The 20,463-nt window shown below is 39.1% G+C and overlaps 1 protein-coding gene across 2 annotated transcripts in view; it reads right to left on the bottom strand.

The window, feature by feature from the left end:
* TRPM3 (transient receptor potential cation channel subfamily M member 3) overlaps window positions 1-20,463 on the bottom strand; it is a 389,792-nt gene that overhangs the window by 118,125 nt on the left and 251,204 nt on the right. For both annotated transcript variants that reach the window (XM_075278698.1, XM_075278690.1), the window contains exons 12-15: window positions 18,327-18,377; window positions 9,083-9,223; window positions 3,334-3,363; window positions 1,746-2,035 (exon numbers count right to left, since the gene is read on the bottom strand). In XM_075278698.1, coding sequence (XP_075134799.1) covers window positions 1,746-2,035; window positions 3,334-3,363; window positions 9,083-9,223; window positions 18,327-18,377 — 512 coding nt within the window. The remainder of the gene's footprint in view (window positions 1-1,745; window positions 2,036-3,333; window positions 3,364-9,082; window positions 9,224-18,326; window positions 18,378-20,463) is intronic.

Below are 20,463 nucleotides of genomic sequence, written 5' to 3'. Positions count from 1 at the left end.
TACATGGGTGCAGTTAGAGTACACCATTTTAGAGTTGTCCTTATAAAGCAAAATATAGAAGGCAACACCCTCTCTCATGAACATAAATGAGGGAATGGGGGCACTCGTCCACATTAGGGAGAGTGTTCGCCTACATAGGCAGTACGGAGACTTACAAGTCATTCCTGCTCCGCTAGGGATTATGGGTAAAAAATATGCAAATCTAATCTTCTGGATGGAATTAGGAGAACAGAGTGCACTCTGTACACCACCCTCTAGAGGGCGGCATCCTTAACATCATGAACGACTCAGTTATAAAGTATTTTAATCATAATGTGGATTTAATTGCTAAATCAGTATTTCTGTCCCAAAAGGAACAGATTAGGACAGAAATACTGATTTAGCAATTAAATCCACATTATGATTAAAAGACTTTATAACCGAGTCGTTCATGATGTTAAGGATGCCGCCCTCTAGAGGGTGGTGTACAGAGTGCACTCTGTTCTCCTAATTCCATCCAGGAGATTAGATTTGCATATTTTTTACCCATAATCCCTAGCGGAGCAGGAATGACTTGTAAGTCTCCGTACTGCCTATGTAGGCGAACACTCTCCCTAATGTGGACGAGTGCCCCCATTCCCTGGTCTATAGTCTCTCACTCTGCTAAATCAGTATCCCTACACTATGCTGAGGATGGCCCAATAGGCCGAAACAGCGCTGTCCATAGTTGGGAATCTGTTCCTTTTGGGACAGAAATACTGATTTAGCAATTAAATCCACATTATGATTAAAAGACTTTATAACTGAGTTGTTCATGATGTTAAGGATGCCGCCCTCTATAGGGTGGTGTACAGAGTGCACTCTGTTCTCCTAATTCCATCCAGGAGATTAGATTTGCATATTTTGAACATAAATGAGTGACAGACACACGTCTGGGTGGTCGTCGTGGGTGGTGGTGGTCATCCATGGGGGATCTATGGCAGGTCTGCCTGCTATCTCTCTGTCATACTGGATAAGATGTTGTGACTAGCCCAGAGTCCATCAACCAGATGATAAAGCATGAACCAAGCTGTAACTCTACAAGGTATCCAGATGAAGAAACCTAGCTATGAGCTTTTCTGATGATGTAAGCTAATGAGGCATTGACTGATATTTCTGTTATTCTGGAAGTTTTCCCTGTTACTGTGTTTTCCTTGAAGACATTAATAAATCAACATATTGTTTTTATAAGAAGCTGACTCTTCCTATCATGTTACCTTATGAGACCTATCTCTTAAGGCTTCTCTACAGCTGATTTTGCTGTTTTGACAGGACTGCTTGCAATGTAATGTGTGTAGGCCTACTGACAGATGATGTTAGGGGAAAGAAGAGAAGATATTTAGATTTTTTACTGCTAATCATTTTGTTACTGGGGACAAAACGACAGCTGGCAGCAGTGTAACTCCCCCTCTCCATTTAACAACACATGCATACATGCTAAACAAAGCATGCATGTGCATGAACAATTCCAAGTCAATGATTTTCAGAATATGAGGAATTAATGCATGCAAGTTATATTAGAAAGTCACTTAAATGTTTACTATACAGCTTATTATCACATCTACAAGCCACATGTTAACTTAATATACACACAAGGTTAGAATTTCAACTACAGCAGTATGCTGGCCTGCAAAAATGTAGCATTTACAATGTACAATTTACTTTTCATATGTCAGAAGGCTAACTTTTAGCACAATAATACTTCACAGAGTTACTACAATATCAACCTGGAGTTGTGATTTAGCTCCTGTGAAATGTCATCAACCATATCATTCTCAGATGCTTCATGTGCCATGGCTTTGCAGAGCTTGCATGCTACTAGGGCTTTGGCCATTGCCTCCTCTCCGTGCTGCCAGAAGAACAAAGCCATCTTCTGCCTCTTCATCAGAACTGCCCATACCATCAGTTCATGGAATGGAAAAGGGAAATGATTTATTTCCGGATCATCCAAGTCAATGTCCACCTCTTCTTCTCTCTTCTTGGTAGTCTTCCTTCCTCTTCTCATCGGTATGTCATCCTGTCATAGATACCATAATGAGTTGAATGGATATCAGGATCATAGTTACATGAGTGAAAGATGTTCTTCTAGTATTTATATTGTTTATTTATGGCATGGGAGATATGCCCATGATATTAGCATGTACACGCAGAACGTAAGGCAACATCAATCTGTTTTATGCCTCTGCTGTAATATGCTTTGTCTAAAATCAATACTTTTGGGGAAAATTCTTCCATAGCACAGAATATGATGGCACAAGCTACGGTTTTAGCACATACTGTGTTTTCTCAGATACACAGCATGCCCTATTTACTGTGGATTTATTAACATATTGCCAAATTAATATATTCATTATACTTTGCATTTTAATCCATATGTGGGTTATCTAGTGCAGATACTATACGCTTTTCCATTATGCAGATAAATAAGAGGTGAAGGACTTTCCTTTTTTATTTCACTCTAATGCTTTATTATATTTTCCCAAGTGAGGAAACAATATAACTCAGGTCTTTGGACAAGTTTATTAAATTTAGTGTAATGAAAAGTACTGTATAAACCACAATAAGTGCTAACTTGGGATAAATATGTAGGGACATAAATATTAAACATACGGTACTAGATTTAATAATGTTCCTGGCCTATCCATTCATCCACTAATAAATCCACAACTTAAAAGTATATATATATATAATCTTCTCAAAGAGTCTATTAGAAGAAGGCGTAAATGTCTGAATACTGGAAAATACAAGGCTGTATAATAAGGATTTATATTGATGATATACTTTGCCATATAATCCCTGGGTTTCATATATAATTGGGATAGATTTGCACAGGACAGGTAGTACCAGATTGTTAATATATTCATACAGTAGGTAGCCAATATGTAATAACTATAAATTAGTAAACTCTAACTGAGGAAAAATTAGAATTAAAGATTGAGCAAGCAGAAAGGAACATGTAGTTTATAATCTTATTCTTAAAAGTCACCTAAAATGACAGGTACAATTTTGGAAAAAATACAGCAAAGCTGCGTGTCCTTTACATATAGTGAATAGAGATGAGCAAGTACTGTTCGGATTAGCCGATCCGAACAGCACGCTCCATAGAAATGAATGGATGCACCTGGTACTTCCACTTTGACCGCGGCCGGCCGCTTAACCCCCTGCGTGCCGGCTACGTCCATTCATTTCTATGCGAGCGTGCTGTTCGGATCGGCTGATCCGAACAGTACTGGCTCATCTCTAATAGTGACGAGCATATTCTTAGCAAAATAAAATGTTGACTGAGGTGTACCCCAAAAAAGAATGTAAACTTACCTCCATTCCTAGTAGCTTTAGGGCTTTTGGCTTTTAGGTAGGAAACAAGCAGATACAATTTATGAATGTCATATACATTATCAACATGCCATACTTATACTGTATATTATATTATATTTTAATACAATAATAATTAAATAACATCATGAGCATTAAGTAGTTTAGGTAGCATGGTACCTACAATAAGAGAGAGAGAGAGAGAGTGAGAATAGTGGTAAATTGTGCATCTCTCTAAGGGGCAGGATAAGGAATAGGTGTCTAGTGGCACTAAAATCACTGGGGAAACAATGGAAAATGAGCATTGGTTGCATATGTCTGCTACAGCTCCTTTCACATTTATGGGTCTTCTGGAGATATCCAAGTACTGTACTCCACTATTATCACCAGTTCAACAGCGTTGAATAGAGCAGAAGACTGACCACTGCTCCATTTGAGACCCCTGTTCTTGTGTACATTATACACATCTGACACAAAGTGCAACCAAAAAGGAAAGCACTCACATCAGAAACACACATTAAACAAGCAAGGTTCAAAAATTTGACACAGCCTGTACACCCATTGGGCACATGCCACTGACACGGTTTATGTCACATAGCCTTTCTTATCTAGCTCAGATTCTCTGAACCATGGGGATAGAAGGAAAATTCCAGATGACACTGCGGACCCTTTATTCAAAGTCAATAGTATTCCTAAAACTTGTTTCCAACATACCTAACTCTGACAATCAATCACAAAACCAGTCAGGGCTGATACCTTTACCCGCCTTATTTAAATTCATGATCGAACCACTTGCCATTGTGATATCCACCAACCCCAATATCTTAGGATTGCAAATAGGAGGCTGTGAGTACAAAGTACACTTATTTACAGACAATATGCTTCTTAAGATCACTAACTTTTAACTACCCTCCCTAACCTAACCCACACCCTTTCACATTTTGCATTAAGTCTTAAGATTTACACATCCATGTCAGAGGTTCTTCATTGTAAAAAATCCCACCCTACCTGTAAACTCATAGGCCTGAATTTTCAGACTACAGAGAAATATATATATACAGTATATATATATCATATTTGGGCAGTAATCTTTGAGAATTTTTACATACTTTAAATGGAATTATGTTCCCTTTCTCACTAAGCTAATGAAGAGAGATGAGCGAGTAGTGAAATATTCGAGATTCGATATTCGTTTTGAGTAGAGCCTCAATATTCGACTACTCAATTGAATATCAAATCCCATTATAGTCTATGGGAAAAAATGCTCGTTTTAGGGGAAACTACTATTCGACTAACGGAGAGTCACCAAGTCCACGAGTAGTAGGAGGAGAGTGTTTAGGAGGAGCGCTGTGCAGCACACGGACCCCATTATAGTCTATGGGGTCCGTGCGCTTTAACTGCACAGAACTTGCAGCTGCGTTGATAAAAAGTAAGCTCCCTCGTAACCGAAAGCTGCCAGCTCTCCCAAGTAGCAAAGACGAGCCTGCGGCAAATCAACACTCATTCTACAGCAGGCTCGTCCTTGCTAGTCGGGAGAGCTAGCAGCTTGCTGTTACGAGGGAGCTTACTTTTTCTCATAGGAATGCATTAACCAGCGTTAATTGGCCAGTGTACAGCATTCGGCCAATCAATGCTGGTTCTGCCGGAGGCTCGTCTGTGGGGAGGCGTATTCTAAGATCGGACCACAGTAGTCTCCATTGTGGTCCGATCTTAGACTCCGCCTCCTCACAGACGAGCCTCCGGCAGACAAGGGAGAGTGTATATGTCAGCCATAGGGATACACACAACACCTCCATGCTCCCCATGTCATCCATATTTCTCAAAAGGGCATACAGACAAGGGTTGTTATAATGAGGCAACCCATTTTATAATAAAGGGAGTCTGTCACCAGACAGTCCCTAGTAAAGTCACATGTGAATATAGTTATTTTTTGCTTCCTGACTGACACTTCTGCTGAGAGATTATGCTCCAATGCCAATGAGCATGAGGCAACGGTGCCACCCTTGCTCTCATTGTACTAAATAGCTATACTTTCAAGAGCCAAGTCCCTGTCTCCCTTGTCTGCCGGAGGCTCGTCTGTGAGGAGGCGGAGTCTAAGATCGGACCACAATGGAGAATGCTGGCAGAACCAGCGTTGATTGGCCGAATGCTGTACACTGGCCAATCAACGCTGGTCAATGCATTCCTATGAGAAAAAGTAAGCTCCCTCATAACAGCAAGCTGCCAGCTCTCCCGACGAGCAAGGACGAGCCTGCTGCAGAACCAGCGTTGATTTGCAGAATGCTATACATAGCATTCAGCAAATCAACGCTGGTTCTGAATTAAATCTTTACTACGAATAGCGAGTGGTATTCGATTGAGTACGAGTATTTCGAATACCATAGTATTCGATCGAATACCTACTCGATCGAATACTACTCACTCATCTCTACTAATGAAGGAATTAGAGACATGGAATAGTCCAACGTTGTCCTGGGTTCAACGGGTCCATAAGGCCAAAATAGTAACACTCCAAAATAGTCTACATTATTTTTGCACTTTACGCACTATAGCACTCTAGTTCTTGCAAACTATTACAAAGGGAAACCTTCTGCTTCATTTGGGCCAATAAAAATCCTTGCAACCCTTTGACGTCAATGAGGGAAAGCCCTTTACAGGGCAAATGGCAAGTTGTGGCAAAAATGCAAATGAAGTAATAGGAGACAGTTACATATATCCAGAACATATATAATAATATTAGATCCCAGATTGTTATTAGTTAATTAGAATAAACAATTGCACCAATTTTATTTACGTCATTTAGTGATCACTTTAAATATATATAATATGTATGTATATATTTATTAATAGTAAAAAATATAGTTTTATTTTTAGGAATTTTTATGATTAGGTAAGTTTTTTTCTCATCCCAAGCTTTTTCTTTCTCTGCATATGTATGATATATAGAGAATTCTCTCTATATGACAGTACAGTACGTAGGGCAGTATAATATAATACAAAGCCTCCTATTGAGACTAATAGAGCTTGTAGCTCAGTCAGTGGAGTAATAGCTTTGCATGCCCTGGGTCTTGAGTTCAAATTCCTGAAGATACCAAATAATAAAAAAAAATAATGAAGTTAAACCTTAACTTGATAGAGGTTTAATAAGTGACATCACAGTGCAGTGGCTACTAATGAGCTGGTGGCTGGGAGAAAGAAGCTATTCATTGGATGATCAGGAGACTCCCAGGAATCCCAGGTGAGGTGACATGTCTAGTATCAAGAGCCACATGTCTCTGTATCTTGAGGCACGCTATGTTTCTTAACAAAGGGCTGGGACTACGTAGATAAGTATGATGTAGTTGCTACATTATCAAAGACATCCTCCATATAGAATGCTGAAGACCAACCACAGCAAGTACTTCAAGCACTACTTGGGTCATCCTGCTCTTCTACAATCCCTGTTGAACCCTGGAGCAAGAGTCACTAATGATATGTTACAACTATAGAAGAGAGCGAGGTTTCTCTCCTTTGAAACTCTGTTTCACCAATGATGCCACTCTTTCACAATCCACTTTTCCTCTGGGATTATTCTGTTAAATGTACTTGGTGGAAACACAAGTCTCCGGTTAGTTTTCAATTTCTTACTTAACAAGGGGCTGATTGATAAATATTATTTTAACCTACATTTTACTTCATCTGCTATTGAAGCATCTAAAGCCCATCACATTTTTCACTTTTTGAACACTGTTATGTCTAACACAACTAATAAACATCATACTAACATACTGACTTTGCCTCTATAGATCAGGTAAAGGCTCACACTATTTTATTTAAAGTGAGTTGAATAACCTCCCCCCAATGGGCACTAAAATTGCATTTCATGTTAGAATGGGAATCAGACCTAGGGACCACTATGACTGTAGAACAATCGCAGGTCACCCTCATAGAACCCACCAAAATACTACACAAGACGTACCTAGTTCCAGCTTAACTACATTGCATATATCCTGAGGTCTTCCCTAAGTGTTATAGAGAATGTCAGGCAGAATGCAATACTTTCCACATATGGTGGACCTGTCCAGTTGTTAAGCGTTTTTTGGCATCTTCACATCGTTTCTTGAGACGATTGTTGAATCACCATATCCCTCTAGTGCCGTCTATTTTCATTTTAGGGATCTGACCACCAGATCTACAGTACATTATACCCCTTCAAATTGCTACTTTATGTCTTGATGTCAGTACAGGTACATGCATCTTCTAAATGGCAGACACCTACTCTTGTGTTTTTGAGGGCCTTGAGCCGAGTTAATAAAATCATGCTGTTGGAAAAAAAATGGATGCTATTATAACCAATATGAAATTGCAGTTTGACAGGTTGTGGTCACCATGTGTCGAGAGCTTGTGATTGGGATTAAGTGGACTATCTTCTATCTTCCTTTAAACAGGGATCTGAATTTAACATCCAGAAGACAGTGATTGCCTCTATATTTTCATGTATGCCTACCTCTTTGCCTTTTCTCCATTCCTAGTAGTTTACTTTTAAGTAATTGTTTTCTATATTATGATTATGTATTGAGAATGATTCTGATACCTGCAACTTCATATGTGAAGTCTTTGTACATTCTTATCCTTTATGCTTTACTTGTTTTATTCAATAAATACCATATAAATCCTGATTGTTATTGCAGTTTTTCTCATAAGAAATGTAGTAAAGGATAAAGTTAATGCCATAAAAGGTAGAGGATAGAGGTGGAGCTGTGTGTGCGGAGTCTGATAAAAGATTTAATGGGCTCATAAAACATATAAAAAGGTAATAAGAAGGTGTTAATATGATTTGGGAGTTGGGGAGACCGATCTATTGCTGTAAAAGGAGTAAGTGATTTATATTGTCTTCCGTCTTCCTACTCCCTTGTGTCCAAAGACAAAACTGTTTTTAACAACTGGAAATATGATATTTGTTTAACATAGAGATATGTTATTCTCACAATATATTTTGTCATAGAGTTACCTAATGCACTTTGATGGTTAAAGATTAGCAACATAATTATTAGCACAAGCATGCAAAAAATGATATATATAAGTCCTCGTTCACATCTGCGTTTGGATTCCGTCCGGGGGAGTCTGCATGAGGACCCCCCGAATGGAATACTAAACGCAATTGCAAGCGCTGGTGCTGTAAAAGCAAACGGATCCCCATAGACTGCAATGGGGTCCGTGTGCTTGCCGTGCCCTGCCCACACGAAACATGCAGACAGGAAAGTAGATTGTGAACTACTTTCCTGTCTGCATGATCACTGCGGAGATCTGGCGGCAAGCACATAGACCCTGTTATAGTCTATGGGGATCCGTGTGCTCTTACTGCACACCACTTGCAATTGTGTTTGGTATTCCATTCGGAGGGGGGGAATACCAAACGCAGATGTGAACCAAGCCCTGCCTGCACAAATCATGTGGACAGGAAAGTGCAGACGGCAAGCACACTGACCCATTATAGTCCATGTGAATTTACAGCACAGCGCTTTCAATTGCGTTTGGTATTCTGCTTGGGGGGTCCTCATGCGGACGGAATACCAACGCAGATGTGAACAGGGCATAACGGGATGAAAGTAATTTTATAACCTTCAAAAGCGAACCTGAAAATGTATTAGGTCATGAACCAGGAAAAATGGCCTGGTCATGAAACGATAAAATCAATTTCACCAAAACTCTTGAAACCTTGTCTTATGAATGTACAAAACACTTTACAGATATAACTAGATTATTAACTTACTCTTTTTGGCCCAAATAAATTATGATAGAGAGTTCGAAATCTTTTCCTGGTGTAGTTACAACGGTACGCTCCTCCCATTAGATACTCAATAACAAGTCCGATATCGATCAAACTTATCCTATAGTCTGGAGGTAGATTTCCCTGTGGAAAAGACACACACACACAAAAACAGGAGGTAATGTTTATATAAAGACAAAAAAAAAAAAAAAAGAGTATTATAGCAAATATTTACATAAATGAACTGAAATGTATGGAAAGAAATGAAATATATTAGGCTATGTAATTCACCTTAAAATAGATCCAACCGAAACCTGGATATTCGCGCTTGGAAAGAAGACATAAATGAAATAAGAAGATGCAGCAATCGATGAACATTACAGATGTTTACAACGTTTAACCCCGGGTTACTAGCACGCAACTGTTCTCAACAAGCTAACCTCCGGCCTATATATAGTAGTGTTTATGTGACGGGGAGACCATAGTCACTGTAATTTAGTTATTGGGTAAATGTCTAGCTTATATTTTAATATTACAGTATAACTGCAGATCGGGACTCCTTTCTATGCAAAACCTAGGATAGACAAACCATTCTATAAATACCTCGTAGGACATCTTGCATATGCACGGAAAACTTTATGAACTGTACTTCTGTCTCCTATGCAAAGCTATAATAATTGAACAAGTATTTGGTACTTCAAGCAGCCTTTTAGCAGCAACATTCTAGAAAGAGTCTAAATACATTCAGGCTGAGGCCCCACGTTGCGGAAATGCAGCTTTTTTTGTTGCAGATTTTGTTGCGGTTTTTTTGAGCCAAAGCCAAGAGTGGTTTGAGCAGAAGGTAGAAGTATCTATCTATCTATCTATCTATCTATCTATCTATCTATCTATCTATCTATCTATCTATCTATCCTCCTATTCCTCTTGTAGCCGTTTTTGGCTTTGGCACAAAAATCTGCAACAAAAAAAGCTGTGTTTCTTCAATGTGGGGCCTCAGCCTCAAATAAGTTTTAAAGGTTTGCTCCTATATAACAACTTCTGAAATTGTGATCAGATATGTCAAAACTAGTATCACACCAGCTCTAAATGGAATTGTTTTCATTGGTGATCTTGAAGCAGCACTCCAACAAAAAGTTTTATGCTTTTGCCTTTTAGTACAGGGCATCTTGTAAACTGAAGTATGGTGCATGTACCACTTTCTGTACACAAGTCTATGAAATTGAGGCTCGGCAAAGGAGACAGTGTGATATTGGCAAGTCTATTTTGTGATCACATGACACAATGGAGTCCCAGAATGGAGCTGATATTACAAAAAAAATTATATGTGGTCAAAGTACACTTTCAATATTTTTATTTACAAGGTGTAGGAATGGGCAAAAGGATAAATAATATTGTCAAGGTGCTTCTTTAAGATGAATGAAAAGCTATTACATTGAACAAGCCATTCAATAGTCAAGCAGCATGTTATAGAGCACAAGTTGCTCTACAACATGCTCACTATGAAAAATCATCGCTCATTGTGAGCTTATGAGCCTAATGGACTGAGTGACTTAATGGTTGCCATCTATTTGGCATAGGCATGAATGTAGGGATAGCTGTTAATCCCTCGGTAAGGCTAGGATCACATCTAGGATTGGTGAGTGCTATGGAATTCTATTCCCCGTTCCAAATGAAATATGTAGAGAGAAAAGTACCGCAAGCAGGAATTCTCTCTCCGTATTTTTTCTGGGGAAATGCTGGCGGGCCCCATTATAGTCTATAGGGTCCGCGGATAACTGATTTTTAAGAAGATTGGGTTTCTGTTTTTTGGGTCCCCAAGCGGACTCGAAGAACGGAAACCCATGCACAGATGTGAACCTTGAGTAAGACCATTTGCTGAACTCAAAGGTTCATTTATACTGATTACCTTTTCCACAAATCTGTATATAAATGTGCTTAGGTTGTCATATTCAAGGAGACAGGCTCCTCTTAAAATCAACTCTAGGACATGTTCATTATGGACACTGTTTGGTCGCCATATGTCCTGGTCTGGACTACACCTACAGGTTTACAAAGTTACCATAAAAGTCAGTATACTGAGAAATCTCATTTACTGAGTGTCTGGCCTTGAAATAACACCATGTATCTAATGGACTTAACTCAGCTGGGTTAAAATGATCAACTCTGCTAGAGCATTTAGTGAAAACTAGTTATAGCAACATATTTTCCCACTATACATAGTTATTTCATTCTATAGTGGAACGTGACTGCCATCCCTCCATTTTACCAGATCTGTATTATTCACATTAATTGCACAAAGAGTTAGTCTCTAGCTTACCTTTCCACTATGAATCTTCAGTCAGCCCATAGAGAGCGTATGCTGACCACAGACAATCTATTGCAAAATAACTTAAAATCCTTTTGTGGTTTGTGTCACTGATACGAGACAACACAATATCAATATCACAACCACAACTGTGAAGGGAAACTTCCACTATAGACAGAAACTGAAACATAATTCGGGTGGTTGAGTTGAAGCCGCAGTAGGAACTGCATTTCAACTATTAGTATAGGCAGGAAGTAATGTTGTCAGATATGTTTTTCAACATATCTGTCATGTGTAGACAAGATCCTATCACAGAAGGCACGATAAGGAATGTACAAACAATCCACAAAGCCATAGTGCTGTGTTATACTGGAAGGACAATAAGGGAATAATTATTGTGGGAGACAATAGTGAACAAGACCTACTGTTAGTGAAACTGGAGTAGAGTATCATAATGGCGCTACAGAAAACACTAGCAATACCCATAGACAAGGATTAATATTCCTTCCTTATCTCCGCACCCTGGCAAGGCCCCTTGAGGTTCTGTTTAGACTGTCGTGGACTTTTATATTCCCCTGTCACAGGATTAGAAAAATTGCAAAAATGAATTCCCATAAAATGGACTTTCCTTATATATTTCTCAAAATTGACTTCAGAAAAAAAAGTTTAATTTTTTTTCAGTTTCTTGACCCTTTTATGAATTAGAACAATAGAAAGAATAGTCTTAAAATAACTTTAGCTACAGCTCTGTATATAGCATTATTTATCAATGCTATTTTGATCTTTGGGGATTAGCAGCACAATTGGTTGGCAGCATAGCGGGTCCTATCATCAGGCACTATAATGCTTGTAGGTTCTCCAGTAAGCAGCGCTATCAGAACTCAGTGGTTGTGGCGAGCATATTCAGACTCCACTCTGACGAAACTATAGGTTTGGCGGTAGTATGTTATGCTTTTGTGTCTGACATAAAGGAAAAAAATCTTTAACTTGAATCTGATAACCCACAAAAAAAACATTGAAAGCATAGGAAAAAGTGGAGTTAAAGCAATTAATTCTATTATATATATGTTTTTTAACACCGATTTTGTGTGAGTGGATATTAAAAATGTCATGTGAGTGGCCCAATGAGCACCTTGACAAACTAATTTATAGATTTGTATACTTTCTTTGATTTTTAGGAGGTTTTTTTTTCGATGTAATGTAAATAAAACTTATTAATTGCATAATTGGATGTCTTAAGATAATTGCTGTATATGTAAACACCCTGAACATGTCAAGCATCATCTATGAGTAGGAAATGCATTGTATATGACATGTATTCTTGTGTTATATCCACAAGGTGGTGCTCATGGTTCTCTTCTAAACATGTGCAGCCATCTCTGCCATAGAAATTGAAAAAAATGAGGGGCATAATATATAGAGGTTTTGTAAACTATTATGTGATCAACAGATATTAATCTGCCTATTAAATGATTGCTTCTGTCTTCGGGTCCTGTTACTAGAATGCTGACTTTTGCCTTTCTCTACATGACCACACAGCAGAAGACCTCAGACAGCAGTAAGATGCTCCATAATGCCTGATTATTAGGTAATCTACCCAATGCAGTAGGTATAACCCAGTTGAGATGCATTTGAGTACCTGTACAATGAGTATAATGTATCATGTGAGGGTGAGCTGGGGGTCTACTTAGTTCAAGGGCCCATCAGGGATTCACCTGTTCACCTGTGAACCAGTTTGAACCTATATTAAAGTGTAGCTATGTAAAGCAAAGTTCAGAGACATATATACAATCCATGAAAATGAAGAATACAGTCTATTTGTACTATGCAAGAGGTAATTCTGCATGACAGCATACAATGGTTGTTGCGTTATGGGAATTTTTGGGACTGTTAAAGTACAGTGTCCGCCTTTTACTGTGTGCAGTACTGGCGCCCTTAGTGGCTGCCTCGATACAGGGCTCCAAGCTGGGAGCAACCTTTATCTTTCCTTTCTCTCTCTTTTTCTCTGTATCTTCAAGAATCCTGTAACCAAGCAAACTAGCACTATGAATTAGCAACTATAAATCGAATGGAAGACCCTGTGGAGTATTTTGTTTCTATTGTAAAGCATGGACAATGACTCAAGACCTGGTTCAGCTGGTTTCCTGTGTGTACACATGTGCCTGCTACCATCCCCCCAGGAGCTAAGGACAGCATGGACACCATGCGGAATGGAGGATAAACCCACATGGAAATGCAGACTTCGTCTTTCAAGGAGATGATTTTTGGCATCTATTGCTGATGTGTGAAGATGCCTACAGCTGACTGGTATTTCTTTCTATTACTGTGGACACGTTGGGACTCTGTTACAACCTGGGAACCTACCATCACCCACCTACCCCAGGAGTTATGGAAGCTTGGCAAGAGAGCAGCACCCTGTCTACCTGGACGGCTTCAGACCTCTCTGGGCAGTAGAACACAGTGGTAAGAAGAAAGGAGGAGGAGGAAGAGGGCTTGTGATGAAGGAAATTTGGGGCATTTTTTGTGGTTAATGGACAATAGTGCTGATACAAGATACCGAACTATCAGCTGTGAGCAGGAGATCTCACTACCTACCAAAGAACTACCACATGTTATCATGATAGCTGCATATGTCCCCTACCTCTGCAAAAATGTTTTCTGCTTGTTATATCTACATGCTGTGACCCACCTCCTCATGTCCTCTAACCACAGTCGACTGTATTATTAACATCAGTTCACACAGAGAACTAAATGATCCTGCAGTGTGTCTGTGTTTCTTTCCTTTTTCGTTGCTATGATTCCTAGGATTTCTCTATCTGCCATGAGCTTGTATGTGTTTCTCTCTTGTTATATACTACTGCACCATCTATGAAACTGTATCACTGAAATTTCCCCATTGTGGGACTATTAAAGGATCTTATCTTATCTTAATTTCTGGTCTCACGTTGTGGAAATGTAGGACGATGTCATTGCCACATAGATTACACCTCTGGACACACAACAGCAACAATTCTTAACCAGGGACACAACAATCCAACTTCAGAAAGAATGAAAACTACTAGGAACACGATCATGTACATTACTCACACATTCATTGCTTGTTCTTGCTCATAAAGAGCAACATGGGTTCACAAAAACATAGAATGTTTCAGTTCCCACCAGAAAGAGCACAATAGCACCACTGGGATGACCATAATGTCTTCTGGCTGTACCAATGCTCTTTGATAGTGTCATCACCAGATGGGAAATCTCTAGAGGTGGCCTTGGAGTCGCATAAGGAATACATCATTACGAAGAAATTTTTACACAGACCACAACTCGTAATGCATGTGATGAGATTAACAACAGTATAGGGAAATTATGAGGTTGGATCTAAGGGGCTGAATGGCAGCCATGACACATGCTATATGAAGTGAAGGAAAAAATAATCAGGTTTTCCACGAGTAATTGCCCCGATAAAACATAGAAGGCCCCACTTTATTATAGTATGTAAGTAGAATACCAGAAGTATCCCATGAATTTTTATGTGTTTCTTTCTAGTATGGCACTTGCATTTAACGCGCCTGTGTATCTTCAGACCTTTTAGCTCTTAGACTGAATTTGTCTTGCTCACAATACCAGGTAATATAGGGCATATGGATATAATATATTGCATTCCCATCTGTAATAACCTATAAAAGTAGCATACAATTTTTCAAATAATTACCCTGACACCAATTATACACCATTATTATAATGTTATTATTATTTCATTACACACTTCCAGAATAGAACGATGCACCATTAATATGTTTAACAATGTGAAATTATTATTGTGAGCTCACTAATAATAATGTAGCACAGACGTCTGGAAGTGTGCAAAGCTGCAGAAAAACAAACAAACAAACAAACAAACAAACAAACAAACAAAACCATTCATTTTTAGACTTAGTCTCTCTCCTCCTTGAGCTTTTCTCTGAAAACAGGCCTCACTTTTGTAAATGTATATTAGCACAATAAGATCCCACTGTAGATGCGCAAATGTATAAAGGTGGACACCAGACACATCACCAAGCAAATGCACTTTGAATCGCAAAAGTCATGTAACCAGAATAAAATAATTATAATGTAAAAACTTTTGTGGGGGCTGGGGCAATAGGCTATATGTCAATTACTTGGCCCTTCTAAACGTCTTCTATTATTGCATACCAAAGGGTTCATACTAAGCTTGAAGAAGCACCTGAGAGGTGCAAACTATCGTCGCTGCTGTTTTTCATCTCTGCGTGCCTCTCTCCCTCTGTTGTTTTTAATGAATTGGAATAAATCCTGAAAAGTTTTAATGACACCTTGGGTGTGTGCCCCCATTATTCCTATTTTTGCTGTAAAAATAGATAAATTTAAAGTGAGAAAGAACGCATCTTCATCTCTAAAAAAGTTGTTTATGTGGGGTGTCAACCCAGCTGTGTATTAGGGGCTCTCCACCCACTACATCAGTTACAAACATTATAATAGGTCTAGTTGTTTTTATAGAGTCCTATTGCTTGGTTTTTATGGTGGGGACACGAAAGAAATAAAAAAAAAATTTAATAGAAAGAAATAAAAGTCATGTTTTAGCGTTATCACTTTGACAAAGGGGTACCCTTTTTGATTTCAGTCTATAGGAAGGAGTAGCACCGTAGGACATTTTCAGCTTTTCCCAATGGCGTTTATTGTAAATGTGTTCCTCTAAGGTAAGCAGCGGGGTAAGAACTAAACTAACCATGATGACTGAATTCATAGTGGTAGCTTATCTTATCGGGAATACACAGAGTAAACGGTGAATCAAGATGTTAACTGCTAAAATCCAACGTGCCTTTTTTTTATGAAATATTTATATGCAGACTTCTTGTCTAAGACCTGCACCCAGGCATTCAGTAATCTCTGAATCATGACTGTGACTCACGGAGCCCTGTGGATTAACAGAGCGGAAGCCTGGAAACTGTATTTCAGCCTACATCATGGACACTTCTTTATTCTCCTTTATCTTGGATAGCTATAAACATGACTTAGAATCTGTAATGACCACCTCTTTACCCCGTGTGCTTTATTTCTACTGAGGGATTTTATTATTTTCTGAGATCAATATTAACTCAATAAAAGCAACAAATATGGCCAAGTATACAGTATATAGTCCTAAAACTGTGGGTCTTCTGAAAATGTCTTTATATGTTACGGCTACATAAAACAAATTTATACTTTCAAAAGACATATGTAGTGATCATAACATGAATAATTCTATATTAGTGTATGTGTACTGTATATAATAGCCATTATATAATAGCCATTGACCCCTCTGTTTCATAATATACTCTAGACAGATGTGGACTTCTACAAAGTAAGAATAACTATGTGCAGTCGGGTCTCTGGAGTGTGGTTTTGCCCTGTGCCAGGAATATTTGCCCTCCCTATTAGTCAAACACCTATTGAAGATCTCCTCCCCAAACCCTAATGCTGCCTGGTTCTTTAAACCCCAACACTTAATAGTCCAGAGACAGCAATGGCTACTGGGCTACCGTAAAGTGTGTGCATAGCCTTACCTAAATGCAGATGGGGTATTAAACTAACTTTATTGGCTGAAATTGATTTTATGCAGTCTCCCTGAAAATTACTGTATTGAAAATCTATATTTACTTAGATATATTAAATGTATAAATAATATATCATAAACCTATATTTTATGTAATATATAAATTAGTCAAACTGAATCAAAGTTTTATGATATATATATATATATATATATATATATATATATATATATATATATATACCCCTTCAGGCAATAATCACATGGACACTATCCACAGCGACATACTACAGACATGAAGATATCAAACTATAGTTAACAATTTGAGATTTGTGAATATTACAGTTCTTTGACAGACCGGATACATGACAGACAATTGAAGTATATATAAAATGACAATAATGGGATTGTTCATCCTAGATCCTGTTGCCATTTTATTTGCACAAACTTGAATTTTCTTACACTGAAAGAACTGGAGATTTCTTCACAAATCGTGTTTGTTGATGCTAGAAACAATTTTGTAATAAGTATCTACCTCTGAACAAAAAATCTACAGTATATTTTGATGGTGAATGGGTCCAATGCATGACAAATATGTATCAAGATTTTATTGCATGTACTTTAACATTTTCTGAACATAATTTTAGTCTACTTAGTTCATGTTTACTATTTTATTATAATACAGATTAATTACATTTTTCTTCTTTGTTGGAATCTGACAATTGTAAAGAGATGAATGGCACTATATACTTGTTTTATGAAGTTCTTCAGCAGCTGAAGCAGCCCAATATGTATTATATCACATGGTGCCCCAGGTGCTGCAGAACTCAGAAAAATACAGTTGACTACCCTCAAGAGAAACATGAATGTGTTACATATCAATCAATGAATAAATTCTATAATGGGAATTGTTTCAAATGATTTAGTTTGACTAATTGTGGGAATTGTTTCAAATGAAGCTCTGTAATAACCAAGCTGTGTATCATAAGGAACAATGTCCCCCTTCTTTACAGAGTCACTCAGAAGTATTGTAATCTGTAGAAATAGACTTGACTGGGGCCTTGTGCTTTTATATATAATATATAGTAAATGTGTAAATTATTTATGATATAAAGTGCTATTTCTTAGCTCATAACCATAATGCTACGTGGGTAAGAGTCCCTTTTACATTACCTTTTACAATTGTTAAGGATTTTAGCAAGGTGAATTTACAGTAATTATCTTGATACGTACAGTAATATAAAAAGATGGAGATGAAGATGGTGACAATGTGAGGCAATAAACATGGTAAATAAAAGTCACACTTCAAGGAAAAGCCCATGCAAAATAGAGAGATACTAAGATCTACGGATGAATGAGGATTAGTTACCTCTTCTTTTTTCGTAGTACCTAATTCTTACCTTTTTGACATCCCTGACCAAATGGTATAAGGTATTTGATGGCCCATGTCTCTAAAATGTAGTAAAAAAGAAGAAATTATTAAAGTACAATGATGTGCATCTTAATAATCTGCTATTAAATCTACAGTGAATGAACAAGACAAGCAGTGGCGTAACTAGGAATGGAGGGGCTCCGTGGCGAACTTTTGACATGCCCCCCCCCCCCCGACCGACACCGAAGACCTCGACCAACCCCCTCCTACACATTCCTGCGCGCTCTATTGTGCCCCATAGTGGCCTCTGTACACAGTATTATTCCCCATATTGTCCCTGCACACAGTATTATGTCCCATAGTGGCCCCTGCACACAGTATTATATCCCATAGTGGCCCCTTCACACAGTATTATGTCCCTTAGTGGCCCCTCCACACACTATTATCCCCCCATAGTGGCTCCTGCACACAGTCTTATCCTCCATAGTGGCCCCTCCACACAGTATTATCCCCCATAGTGGCCCCTGCACACAGTATTGTACCCCATAGTGGCCCCTGCACACAGTATTATGTCCCTTAGTGGCCCCTACACACAGTATTTTGTCCCATAGTGGCCCCTGCACACAGTATTATGCCCCACTGTGGACACCCATAAACAATTATACTCTGTGGTCTTTTCAGACCCCAGAGTATAATAATCGGAGACCCACGGGGAGAAAAACATAAAAAAAACTCTGTTGCTCACCTATTTCCCGGCTCCTATGCTGTCGGCCTCCGCTGTAGTCCATCTTCAATTACGTGAGACGTCACATGACCCGGGACGCAGGCCGGGGTCATGAGACATCAGACGACTAGACCTGAAGCCTGCCCGGATCGTGGAGAGGTAAGAAACAGTGTTTTTTATGTTTCTTACCTCTCCCGGGCCTCTGATCATAATGATAGACCCCGAGTATAATGATAGTGTTTGTGGGGCCCGCGGTGTCAGTTATCAATCCTGGCCCTGCCAAGATCGGTAAGTAAATAGGGCCTGTTACGGCCTATTAAGAAAAAAATTAAAAAACGCAGTGGTAGCGGCTGTCACCGGGTGTTAGGATTGTGCAGTAACTGCGGCGTTGCTGTCTGTTCCTCTGCACAGTCCAGGGTTGCAAGGGTTAATCTGCCTTGCAACAGCCGGGCGTGGTCGACTGGTTGATCGACATGTGTGTCGACCAATGCACGCTCGGATTGGGCAGCTGGGCTATTTGCTGGTGACTGCCCCTTGCCTATATAAGGGGGCTGGTCTGGACGCCCGGCTCTCTAAGATCAAACCAAATCCAAATCCTAATCTGATACCTGAAAGGGTGTGTGTGCGCGCGCGCGCGCTTGGGTTCCAGCCAGAGTATTATTAGTTGGTCCTAGTTAGTAAAATATCCCCAGAGACAGCAATGCCATTTGTAGTTTGGCAGCATGCTGCCTTGTGTGTGAATTGTGTGAAATCTCACTAGGCCATTGCTGTGTCAGTCACTGTTCACACTGACCAGTTGTTAGGCTCTTGCTGCATTGGGGGTTGGGTGGCTGGAAGCACACAGGGTAGTCCAGGAGTTCAGGCTAGCCAGTTTGTTTATTTTTGCGGCTGCTCTGACTGCACAGGCCTCTGTGAATTGTTAACAGAGCACACTTGGTCCTTTACTTTAGCTGCAGTGACAGGAACTGTTAGACTGTGTTCACGCCAGGTTGGTTAGCAGTCAGTGGCCCAGAGGGCTCCGTAGGGTTTAGTTTATTTGTTTTTTTAATAAACCCTGCTGACCATAACACCGGGCCCCTAATGTCCCAGGCCCTGTGGAGCCTGTGGAGCCTCTGCTGCTATGGCGGTAGTTACGCCACTGAAGACAAGCTATTGTACAGATCTTCTCATTTCATATGATATCTCACTTTACATTGAAGCCATGCTCAGCTTAAGACCTTATACAAGTATAACATTTACTTCAAGTATTTCCTAACCTTAGATTTCCATATGTAAGCTGGGACCAAGCATTAAAGTTCTCCTGATTCCAGATATAATCATAGCTTTATTAGTCTGTCATCTATTTTGTTCTAACAATCTATAGATTAAAGGGAGTCTGTTACCAGAACTCAGCATACAAACGTACAGATAGACAGGTAATGCTAGATTCACAGTAGTGTTG

This window comes from Leptodactylus fuscus, chromosome 1 (assembly GCF_031893055.1).
Source record: "Leptodactylus fuscus isolate aLepFus1 chromosome 1, aLepFus1.hap2, whole genome shotgun sequence".
In the NCBI taxonomy this organism is placed as follows: domain Eukaryota; kingdom Metazoa; phylum Chordata; class Amphibia; order Anura; family Leptodactylidae; genus Leptodactylus; species Leptodactylus fuscus.
The sequence above is the reverse complement of the archived record's forward strand: the minus strand, read 5'-3'. Positions and strand labels throughout refer to the sequence as shown.